This window comes from Cetorhinus maximus, chromosome 3, assembly GCF_964194155.1.
Source record: "Cetorhinus maximus chromosome 3, sCetMax3.hap1.1, whole genome shotgun sequence".
Classification (NCBI taxonomy): Eukaryota; Metazoa; Chordata; class Chondrichthyes; order Lamniformes; family Cetorhinidae; genus Cetorhinus; species Cetorhinus maximus.
The window spans coordinates 85,904,049-85,916,622 of NC_135881.1; the positions used below are offsets into that span (position 1 = coordinate 85,904,049).

Below are 12,574 nucleotides of genomic sequence, written 5' to 3' on the forward strand. Positions count from 1 at the left end.
TTTTTTTCTCAATTTTTCTATATTTGAAGATTGCATGTTTTGCTAATCTTCTCTCAATATGTCAATACTGACAAAATGTTAAATTGTAACTTAGGATGCATAAGATACCTGGGCAGTGTTTGAAAACTGAGCAAGTGTAACAAGAATCCCAGACAACATTTATTCCTGTTTGTGGGACCCAAAAGTGTGCGGCTGCATTTGTTTGCAAAACAGGAATTGCACGAAAGTAGTCAATTGGTTGAGAAGGGTTTAGAATGTGAAAGGCTCCAAAAATGCAGATCACTAACAATGATTAGTCTTCAATAACTTAGTAGTGTTTACATTTTTCATGTCTAAACGGAAACCTGTACATCATACTGCTTGTTGTTCGTGTATTGGTGAGAGACAACAAACCCTCTTTACTCCTGTGCTCACGTGACCTCATTACTATCGAGTAAGGATTGTTCTATATCTTTAAGGAATGGGAACCTTTGCTGTGTTTTTCAGTTTGGAGCTCGAGGCCAATTACAGGGCTTATACCACTGCTCCAGTGAAATCTGTGAAACCAGCACTAATAGAGAGCAAGCCAGGTTCTACCTGGTTGAATTGCTCAGTACCTTGCCAAATTGTACATTTATGCTGTAAGTCATTGGGGAAGATGACTAAATGGTTTTTTAAAAAAAAACCTCAGAACAAATGATCAAGCTCTGTAATTCATGGGTTAGGTTAATCTGTGAAAAATGTAGGCAAGAAGATGTTTTTCAACATTATTAGATCCCATCTTAAAAATGGGAATATGTAGAATAAACATAATGTTGATGTAATTTATTCGGGCTATTTTGAACTGATTGTTTTAGAAGAGCTGAATGAGATGTTGCTTGCAGAAGCATTTTATAAATGCAGTTGATTCATACTCTGACTACTACGTCAGTGAAGAACAACAGAAACAGTTGAATGCCAGAGAAGGGAGGTTATCTTCTAGGAAGAAGGTACATACCTTAAAGTATATTGCCAATCAGATCTATTTACCCTCAATCATTTGGATTCTAATGCCTTCTTCACAGGCTTAAATTCACTAGGTAGGCCATGATTAACTTCTGCAAGGAGGACCTGCAGCCAAATAGCAAGGCAGGCTGGATGCTGGCAGTAAGTCTGACAGCTGCCTGGAACTTTCTTGCCTTGGGCTATTTTCAGGGTCTGTTCGGGACATCAGTAGCATCAATCAATCTGCAGTCCAGTGCTGCCTAAACAGGTGCCCAATGAATTGTTTGTATAAGCCTAGGCAAAAGGCAGCACTAGTTTTATTTTGTCTAAATGTCAAGCTTCCCCACAATTCTGAGTATCTTTGCACATGTTCTTTACATAGTGCACATATATGTATCTCATATTTGTAAACAAGGCATTCCATTTGCTCAGCTTTTGTCTTTTGTGTTGCCATTAACAGAATAATACATATGAATGTACATTTCTCTGACGGTCTTGATGACATCATTTTACAGCAGTCCACCAATCTCCCATTGATTGCTGCTATTTAACAAGTCAAGAGTTGGATGTTGCAATCTGGGTTCACTGTGTCTCTTGCATCCATTGACAGGAGCAGAACTGAGGTAAAATGAAGTTTAGAGCTCCAACTGATGCCACTCCTGTACCTGTGTTCTTGCCTTAAATAAATAATACCTAGAATTCCTATTTTGTTTTATTCATTCATGGGATGTGGGCATCGCTGGCTAAGCCAGCATTTATTGCCCATCCATAATTGCTCTTGAGAAGATGGTGGTGAGCTGCCTCCTTGAACTGCCGCAGTCGATGTGGTGTAGGACTTTGCAGGATCGACAGAGTTTGTTGGTGTCATTTCTGGTGCCTAACCCAATGCAGAGTGGTCTGTCCAGTTTCATTCCTTATAGACTTAGTAACTTGCTGGGCAATTTAAGAGTCAACCAGATTGGTCTGGAGTCACATGTGTGCCAAACCAGTTAAGGACGGCAGATTTCCTTCCATAAAGGACATTTGTGAATCAGATGGGTTTTTACAACAATTGACAATGGTTTCATGGTCATAATTAGACTTTTAATTCCAGACTTCTATTGAATTCAAATTCCACCATCTGCCATGGTGGGATTGGAACCCAGGTCCCCAGAGCATTACCCTGGTGTTGTCACTGAATTACTAGTCCAGTGACAATGACTGACTGCCTCCCCAGTATAATATCACTATTTCTCTCAGTAAACCAGACCACTTCTCTTCAGTAACAAAAGTAGAACAGACTGGCAAGATTGTATCCTCTATTTCACTGAGGTTTTTTTTGGAGGCAAGTTGCCAATTTTATTTTCTCCAGTTCTTTCATTGGTGTTTTTGCGGGGGGAAGAAAGGAAATCGGTGGCATACCCCTTTCATGTGTTCATTTAGCAATGTTGTGATGGGCAATGTCAGTTTGAGAGTCTTACTTAAGTAGAATTCTTAGTATTAAACTGAGTAAATGATGAACAAATACTTCATAACATTGTTAATTTATTGGAAAGACACTTCTGGCAAAGTTTATATGTTGGGAGGAGTGATGAGTTTTCAGCTTTTTTTTTTGGTAAGTTAGACCTGTTTTAGCATGATTCCACAGTAACATTTCTATATTTCCTCATTAGGTTACCTTCTCTAGTTGATCTCAAAAGTAAATTTATTTTGTCTAAATCAATAGGACATGTATTGTGACCCTCATAAAATACCTTAAGTAAAATGTGATTAATAGACTCAGTAGATTTGGAAAGAGATAGAGTAATAAAGTACCAGTTGTGGAATCTACATTTATGATTTCCTTTTCTGCATGAATTGGGAGAGAAGTACTTTCAAATGTTAATTTTTTGGATTTGTTACATGATTTAAAAATACTAGTTTAACTGAGATTGCAGTTATGGTTTTCTTGCCACTTGTGACATTACCAGATTTTTGTTTCCTTTTAAAGTTTTGTTAAAGCCTCAGCATGCTTCAGTGTTAATTTGGCTATTGTAGCTGTTTTATGTATTTTAATATATGTTGCTTGTTCTGTTTTAGTACACTGTTAATGTATATTTCTAAGAGTCTCTCAAGGAGCTGGATTAAATATCCAGAGCATGTCTGATTTATTGACTTTTGAAGTATGAACACATTGATGATATAGAGGGTTGGGACTGTGAATAAGATATCCGAGTTGGTAAAATCAAATAACTTGTGTTTTTGTTATAGTCGAGTTTTTAAACTGGACCTTTCTACAACGCAATCTCTAGTTTAAAGGACCAAGGGTTAAATGTCAACACACCAATTAAGAAAACTGGCTCTATCAAAACCCTCTATCGAGTGACTGATGCAATATAATTTTGAAAAATTGAGACTTTGCTGGGAATATCTGTGCTGTGCATTTGCATTCATGTTACTGAGTATCTAAAATAAGCTGTTTGCATTTATGACAGCACACAGACAAGCTGCTTTATTTAAGCAGCCTATAATACTGTACAGTAACAGATTACAGCAACTGGTTTAAACAAAGATGTCATTCTTAGCTTTGGTAACACTCTAGCTTCTGAGTTGATGGTTGTGGGTTCAGGACCCATTCCAGACACTTGAAAATATAATCTAGGCTGACACTCCAATGCAGTCCTGAGGTAGTGTTATAATGTTGAAGATGTCATCTTTCAGATAGGAGATTAAACAGAGGACTTGCTTTCTCTCTCGGGTGGATGTGAAAGATCCTATGGCTCTATTCAAAGAAGGGCAGGGATGTTCTCATGTCCTGGCTAACACTTATTCATCATCCACCACAATTAAAACTGATTATCTGCTTATTTATCTAATTTGGTATGTGTACCTGCTCTGCACAAATTAACTGCCACATTTTCCCATAACAATGACTATACTTCGAAGTACATCCTTGTACTTTGTAGGTTGTAGCCTTGGGACATCATGACTTTGTAATAAATGCTATATGAGTGCAATTTTTTTCAGTGTATAAATGAGTTAAGCTGAGTTTAAACAATTGGAAAATTAATTACAGAAACAGATTAAAATGGTTTAAAGATTGTCTAGTTTTACAGTAAGTACAAAACGCAACCAATTACCTTTGTATCTGGCAGTTATTCAATTATACTTTTCATAGTATGCAGTGTACTGAGATATGGTCATACATTTGACATCATTTATACATTATGAAGAATCTGGATAGTTTGTTAATCATTTATGATTATCATTATCATAATCATTAATGATCAGAATCAGTGTGGCCTTGTTGTAAGCACTCCCATCTGTCAGAAGGATAAGGGTTCAAATCCTGTTCCAGGACATGAGCTTGTAATCTAGACCGACACTTCAGTGCAGATCTGGGCATGCTGAATGATTACAAGTGCTGTCCCTTTGGCTGAGAAATTAATAGATTTGCTAAAAGATCCCAGGGCACTTAAAAGCAAGGGATTCTCCTGGTGGTTGGAATAGTTTTGTGTTTATGTGGACAACTGTTTCAGTTGGAGAAGTTAGGAGATATGTGTGCTATCTACAAGATGCACTCCAGGAATTCACCAAGGCTCCTTTAACAGCACCTTCCAAACCCACGACCACTTCCATCTAGAAGGAAAAGGGCAGCAGATAGATGGGAACACCACCGCCTGGAAGTTCCCCTCCAAGAAACTCACCATCCTGACTTGGAAATATATCGCTGTTCCTTCACTGTTGCTGGGTCAAAACCCTGGAACTCCCATCCTAACAGCACTGTGGGTGTACCTACACCACATGGACTGCAGCGGTTCAAGAAGGCAGCTCACCACCACCTTCTCAAGGGCAACTGGGATGGGCACTAAATGATGGCCCAGCCAGCGAAGCCCACATCCCATGAATGAATAAAGAAAAGTTATCTGAGGGCTGAACTAAGTTAGATGTTGGATTGTTCTTTCCTCAGAGCAGTGGACCTATGAATCGGGTTTCCAGCTCTTGCAATGGACATTGATTCATTGTATTTTTTCAAGCAATGGACCTGTTTTTGTTTGGGGTGGAAACCTTGCACAGGAGGTAGGTACCCTGTGATATAAATGAGTGATCTCTCAGAGCAGTTTCAATCATACAAAAGGGACAGGGAGGATTTTTTTCAGTTTCTTTTTCTACAGTTGTCTTGGTTTTTTAATCAGTTTCTTTTCCTCTCAAAGGAGATTAAATGATCCTGGGTGCATAGGGTTGACCAGTGGGTCTTTTCCCTGTCCATCATTTTCATATCTGCCAAAATTAATTCCTTATTGACACGAAAATGAAATCAACTGGGCATTCATATTGTTGCTATTTGTACCTTGCTGGATGAAAATTACCTGCTGTATTTGCCTCTATAACATTTCCTATGTAATTTGTTTGAAATGCTCGGTCAATTTTGTAGATGTGCCAAAGCACTAGAAATGAATACGTTGATACCATTCCTCCTCGCTCTTAATTTTTCTGTAAATAATAGTAGCATATATCGAAACTTTAGTGCAAGTTTCACTGAAGTTGTCCATGTTTACATTCAAGTAAAAGTTGATGCTTGGATTTGGAGCTTTTGTCCTCTTAATACAGGAAGAGATTCTTTAGCTTTCCATTTTCTTTTCATTCACAGGATGTGCATGTCACTGGCAAGGCCAGCTTTTATTACCCATACTTTACATTTGAGAAAGTGGTGATGAACTGCCTCTGAACCACTGTAGTCCATGCGGAATATGTACTTCTAAAATGCTGTTGGATAGGAAGTTCTAGGATTTTGACTTAATGATGAAGGAATGACAATATATTTCCAAATAAGAATGGTAACTTGGAGGGGGGCTTGCAGATGATATTAAACCCATGCACCTTTTCCTTCCAGGTGGTAAAGGCCATAGGCTTGGGAGGTGCTGCATTGCATCCTCTGGTATGCACCTCTGCCAAAGTGTATCGGTGGTGGAGAGTGTAAATGTTTAAGGTGATGGATAGGGTGCCAGTCAAGTGAGCTGTTTTGTCCTGGACTGTTTTGAGCTTCTTTTGTGTTGTTGGAGCTGCATTCACTGAGGCAAGTGACTTGTGCCTTGTTGGTGGTGAAAAGATTTGGTTATTCAGGGTGGTGAGCTACTTACTGCAAAATACCAACCTCTGACCTGCTCTGGTAGCTAAAGTACTTATGTGACTCTTGTAGTTAAGTTTCTGGTCCATGGTGACCCTGCCCCCCCAAGAATGTTGGTGGGGATTTCAGTGATGCGAAGGCCATTGAATGTCCAGGGGAAGACCCTTGTTGAAGGTGATCATTGCCTGATGCTTGTATTGCATACAATTTCCTTGCCACTTATCAGCCCAACCCTGTATGTTGTTTATTCCTTGCTGTATGTGGGCACGGACTGCTTCATTATATGAGGCACTGTGAAAGGTACAAAGGATTATTAAATCATCAGCGGACTTCCCCACTTTTGACTTAATAATTGAGAGAATGAAGCGACTGAGGATGGCCTGGCCTGGGACACCAACCTGAGGAATTCCTGCAAGTGCATCCTGGGCCTGAGATGATTTAACAACCACAACCACCTGCCTTTGTGCTTGGTATGACTCCAGCCAGCATTGTGTTTCCCCTCAATTCCCACTGGATTAAATTTCAATAGGGCTCCTTAATGTCTCACTCGGGCGGTCACTGTCACCTAACCTCTACATGTTTGGGCAAAAGCTGCAATGAGATTTGGAGCCAAGCGATCTAGCCAGAACCCAATACAAGCATCAGTGAGCAGGTTATTTGTGAGTAATTGCCACTCAATAGAACTGTCGACAACACCTTCCATCACTTAGCTGATGATTGAGAGAAGACTAATGGGGCAATAGTTGGCTGGTTGAGATTTGTTGTCCTGCTTTTTGTAAGCTTAAGCAGGACACACCAAGGCAATTTTTCACTTTGTCAAATAGGTGCCAGTGGTTAGCCAAGCTGTTCCTGTAGAGCTATTTCTGGAGTAAAAGTCTTCAACAGCTAGAGCCAGCATGTTGTAAGGGCACATAGCTTTTGCTATACATCGTGTACCTAGTCATTTCTTCTGAAACAAATTGGTTGAAGATTGGCGTATACAATGGTCGGGGGGACCGTAGGAGGAGGCTGAGATGGATTGCCCCCTTGACACTTCTGGTTGAAAATGGTTGCAAATGCACCAGCTATGTCTAGAGTTTAAGATGAAGGGCAATTCTGAGGGCATGAAAGCATAGCTGGCTAAAGTGAACTGGAAATTTAGATTAAGGGATAGGTCAATAGAAATGCAGTGGCAGACATGGGAGGGGATGTTTCAGAATACACAGAATAGATACATTCCGATGAAAAGAAAAATTCCAAGGGGAAGACCCACCATTTGTGGCTAACTAAAAAAGTTAAAGTATCAAACTTAAAGAAAAAACATATAATCGTGCAAGGATGGGTGGCAGGTCAGAAGTCTGGACAAAATATAAAAAAACAACAAAGAATGGCTAAAAGATTAATAAGGAAGGAAATATTACTGTGAATTTAGAGTATGAGAGAAAGCTATCTAGAAATATAAAGACAGATGGGAAGAGGTTCTGTAGATATTTTAAAAAGAAAGTGAGTTAAAGTGAGCGTTGGTCCAATAGAATTGAGTCTGGGGAATTAATAATGGAAAATAAGGAATTGGCAGGTGAATTAAACAGATATTTTGCATCGGTCTTCACTATAGAGGATACAAGTAATATCATAGAAATAGCTGTAAGGGTGGGACTCAAGAAGTGGTACTGAGTAATTTGTTGGAGCTGTGAGCTGACAGCTCTCTGGGTCCTGATGGACTTCATCCTAGGGTCTTAAAAGAAGTGGCTAGTAAGATAATTGATGTGTTGGTTTTAATTTTCCAAAATTCACTAGGTTCAGGGAAGATTCCATTAGATTGGAAAATAGTGAATGTAACTCCTTTCTTCAAAAAGGAAGGGAAGCAGAAAGCAGGAAACTGCAGGCCAGATAGCTTAACATCTCTCATAGGCAAAATGTTAGAAGCTATTATTAAAGACATTATAGCAGGGCACTCGGATAAATTCAAGGTAATCAGGCAGAGTCAACATGGTTTTGTGAGGGAAATCACATTAATTGGAGTTCTTTGAAGAAGTAACATGTGCCGTGGATAAAGGGGAACTGTTGAATGTACTGTACTTAGGTTACCAGAAGGCATTTGATAAAGTGCCACATCAAAAGTTATTGCGGAAAATAAAAGCTCATGGTGTAGGAGGTAAAGTATTGGCATAGATAGAAATGTAGCTAGTTGACAGGAAGCCTAGAGTAGGCATAAATGGGTCTTTTTCTGGTTGGTAGGATGTAATGATTGGTGTGCCACAGAGATCAGTGCTGGGGCCTCAACTTTTTACAATTTATATAAATTTCTTGGATGAAGGGACAGAAGGTATGGTTGTTAAATTTGCTGATGACACAAAGATAGGTAGGAAAGTAAGATGTGAAGAGGACATGAGGCTACAAAGGAATATAGGTAGGTTACGTGAGTGGGAAAGATCTGGCAAATGGAGTATAATGTGGGCAAATGTGAAATTGTCCATTTTGGCAGGAAGAATAAAAAAGAAGCACGTTACCTAAATGATAGATTGCAGAGCTCTGAGATGCAGAGCGACCTGGGTGTCCTGGTGCATGGATCACAACAGGTTAGTATGCAGGTACAGCAAGTAATTAGGAAAGCTAATAGAATGCTATCACTTCCTGTGGGGGTAATTGAATACAAAAGTGGTGAGGTCATGCTTCCCACTGGTGAGACCATATCTGGAGTACTGTGCACAATGTTGGTTTCCCTATTTAAGGAAGGCTATAAATGCATTGGAAGCAGTTCAGAGAAGGTTTACTAGACTAATATCAAGAATGGGCGGGTGGCTTTATGAGGAAAGATTGGACAGAGGCTGTAAGCTTGTATCTGCTAGAATTTAGAAGAGTAAGAGGTGACGTGATTGAAATGTGTCAAAATCCTGAGGGATCTTGACAGGGTGGATGTGGAAAGGATGTTTCCTCTTGTGGGAGAATCTAGAACTAGGGGTCACTGTTTAAAAATAAGGGGTAACCCATTTGAAACAAAGATGAGAAATTTTTTTCATCAGAGGATTGTGAGCCTTTGGTACTCTGTTCCTCAAAAGGTGGTGGAAGCAGAGTGTTTGATTATTTTTAAGGCAGAGCTAGATAGATTCTTGATAAGGAAAGGAGTGAAATGTTAATGGGTAGGTGGGAATGTGGAGTTGAGGTTACAATCAGATCAACCATGATCTTATTGAATGATGGAGCAGACCAGTGCTCTTAATTCATATGTTCATGAGCTAGTCTGTGTTGTTGCTTCACCAGATTTGAACCTTGTTTTCAGGTACATCTGTTGCTGCTCATGGCATGCCCTCCTACACATCTCATTGAACCAAGGTTAGCCCACTAGCTTCATGATAAAGTGAGGGATATGTGGGCCACGAGGTTTCAGATTGTGGTGGAATACTGCTGCTGCTGATGATGACCCACTGTGCTTCATGAATGTATGGTTTTGAGCTACTATAATCAGTGCCACCTAGCACAGTGATAGTGCCACACCTCACGATGGAGAGCGTCCTTGTTGTAAAGATGGAACTTCACTGCATGGTCCTTGTGAAGATGATCAGTCCTATGAATACTGTCGTGGGCAGATGCATCTGCGACAGTTAGCTTGATGAGAATGAGGTCAAGTTGGTTTTTCCCTCTTGTCGGTTCTCTCGTCACCTGCCACAGGCCCAGTTTGGCAGCTTCAAGAGCCTCTTCATCCTCAATCACGGCAGAACCCAACAAGTGTGAAAGATGAGGGTTAAGTTTTTGCAAACATTTTCAGCCAGAAGGGTTGAGTGAATGGCCCACCTTGGCCTCCTTTTGATTGATTAAAATCAGAAATTCCAGCGTTTGCTGCCTCATTGCACTTTGCAATTTTGCTGGATCCCAGATATTTCAATGTTTCCTCTAAGCTGAGTGGCCACACAGCAACCTGAAAGTCCCCATACAGCCTGCATAAAGTCGGCTTCAGTTACTGTGTATTCGACCGCACAAAAAATTTAAAGGAGTTGGCACTTAAATCGCTGAACATTCCAAAAGGAAAGTGGGTGTGTTGGTCCAGCACAGAGAACTTGATGATCTGCTGTTAATGTTTGAAAGTTTGAACTGTTGGTATTTAAGAAATATCTCAGACCAACTTGAGCAAAGGTATACAAGGCTCCCTGTAAGAGGGAATTCTTATTAGTGCTTCTAATTGTTGTGTGTATTTTTGACAGACGATATGAACAGTGGGGGTTAGTTTACTGTTGCCACTCTGGCTTTAGGTGTACATAGATTGACATCTGACTCATTTAGTCCAGCAATGATTCTGAATTTGGCCTGTACAGGTACAGACCCTTGAAATCTGGGAAGACTGTAACAAAGTGGTGGATTTGCACATGCGCAATTGCTTCAAACTCTTATGGGTCACTTCAATTCTCTCCAGTTGTAGTTATCCGTTGTTAGTAAATGCACCTCACCGTTTAAACAAGCCAGATTCAACAACAGGTTCTCAATTTCTGTTCCTTAATTTTAGATAGGGAAGCAAAGTTTTGAAGCAATGTTAAAATCTGTCCAACTGCTGTGTGCAGTCACTGCTTAAAAGTAAAATAAGGATGAGGTTTTATGTTGATTTATCTCCTTTGCAAAACCAATAGTTTGTGATCGCTAGTGATCCAGAATCATAATCAGTGCTACAGGTGACTAAACCTGACAGTGCTGCAGAAGTGCAGTGCATAAATTGCTTTTAAAATTACATCAGTTACCACAAAGCCCTCCATTGTGTGGGGAAAGTTGGCAAACATGCTAGATTATAAACTTCATGTTTGCTTTTATCCAGATTTCTAAACCTTTTTGTTTTCATTAATATGTTAATATGTCTGAGATTCTTCATGACATCATATGTGGGTTCTCTTGAAACACATTCTCAAATTGGCTAGAACGGCAAAGTAAATTGGAACACTGTAATGATCTGTGTGGGAACTGATTACATCAGCCAGAAAAGGTTACTCTGATTGGTCAGCATGCATGGTTTGATTCACTATCTAACTGACTGTGTGTACTAACCCTTTGTGGAGCTACCAAGTCCTGTACACACCCTAGAGTAATGTAATATCTTTCAATACTAGTCAGTGCTTGGAGTATGTGACAGGTACAGTAATCCATTGATACATTATAACATCCTGAGTGTGCTACATTACTGAAAGGGTTTGCAAGAGACAAAGAACCCTAGCTAAAGCAGCAGGCTTAATTTTAAAATGCCATCCTGTTCTCCTAACTGCTATCTTTTCCAAGCTGAGGTAAGATATTCATAGCAAATTACCCTGAAGGTTTCCTTCATATCATATTCTGATGTCATGTGTCTTTGTTGGTGTGAGCTGATAATACTAACAGGACTGTCTAAATCCAGTTCATATTAGCATTCAATGGCTTTCTTCAGTTAGTGTCAGGGGGAGGGGTGATAGAAATCAAGTTATTACCATACAGCTGATTAATTTGCCACAGTTGACTGTTTTAAAGTCCTTTAAAAATGCAACAGAATGATTAACATTTGAAATGTTTGGAAGAGGGAAAGCATTGTCTGTAGTCGAAAATCTTGTAGTTTTGAATAAACTTAATGGTGAGTGGAAATTAGTTTCAAAATTTCTGCTTCTGTATTTCTTGCATTAACTGAATTATTACAATAACCATATTTAAAATATTGAACAATGGGTGTACATTGCTTAACCAACTTTTTATTGTATAACAATCAGTGGTTCCTTTTTTTTGATAGGTTATTAAAGTTTTCAGCGAAGATGGAACAAGCAAGGCAATTGAACTTCCATCTGAAATGTCTGCCAGAGATGTGTGCCAGCTGTTGATATATAAATGTCATTGTGTTGATGATAACAGCTGGACATTAATTGAACATCATCCGCATCTAGGTCTAGGTAAGATTATCAAAATGCTAAATGAATTTAGGTACCATCATTCATTTTTATCATTTGGCATAGAAAAGTAAAGCCAAAACAAAAACACTTGACAGTCACGGCTTCATTGATGTGTTTCACATCAATGCAGTTAAATATTTATAGATGCTGGTATGGGGAGCAGCAGGAGTGAAACATGAGAAATATGTTGATTAAGGTCTTGGGTACTGTGTGCACAAGTGAGTTAGGGCTGAAGTGATTTTTTTTCTGAATGCATTACAACTTGCAATTTGTGTATCCTGTTTAGACCACACATTTTTCTCATTTTGAGAATTCATTTAAGAACATTTTGCCTGAGCTGTCATGTTTTTTTGTAATTCTTATTGATGCATGGTTTAGTGTTGCATACCTTCTTTACCTTGAGATGACTACATCGAGGAGTTCAGAGCTAGATCACACATGGAGATATGCTATGGTTCATTATTTTATGTTTCTTAAACAGTAGTAATGGTAAAATAATACTTGGGAAGTAACCAAGAACATGGAGGTAGGTAGCTTGAAAAATCCCTGATGTACCTCAGAGACTCTGTGCCACTTGTGTATCACCTTCAAAATACATAATTACTAGCTACAAATGGCACAATCTTTTTAAAGTTACTTATGTTGATATTTTGCA

The 12,574-nt window shown here is 39.3% G+C and overlaps 1 protein-coding gene across 3 annotated transcripts in view; it reads left to right on the plus strand.

Moving 5' to 3' along the window:
• Positions 1-12,574, plus strand: part of grb10b (growth factor receptor-bound protein 10b) — a 277,285-nt gene that overhangs the window by 212,333 nt on the left and 52,378 nt on the right. For all 3 annotated transcript variants that reach the window (XM_078538624.1, XM_078538623.1, XM_078538625.1), the window contains one exon: positions 11,763-11,919. In XM_078538624.1, the coding sequence (XP_078394750.1) occupies positions 11,763-11,919 (157 nt within the window). The remainder of the gene's footprint in view (positions 1-11,762; positions 11,920-12,574) is intronic.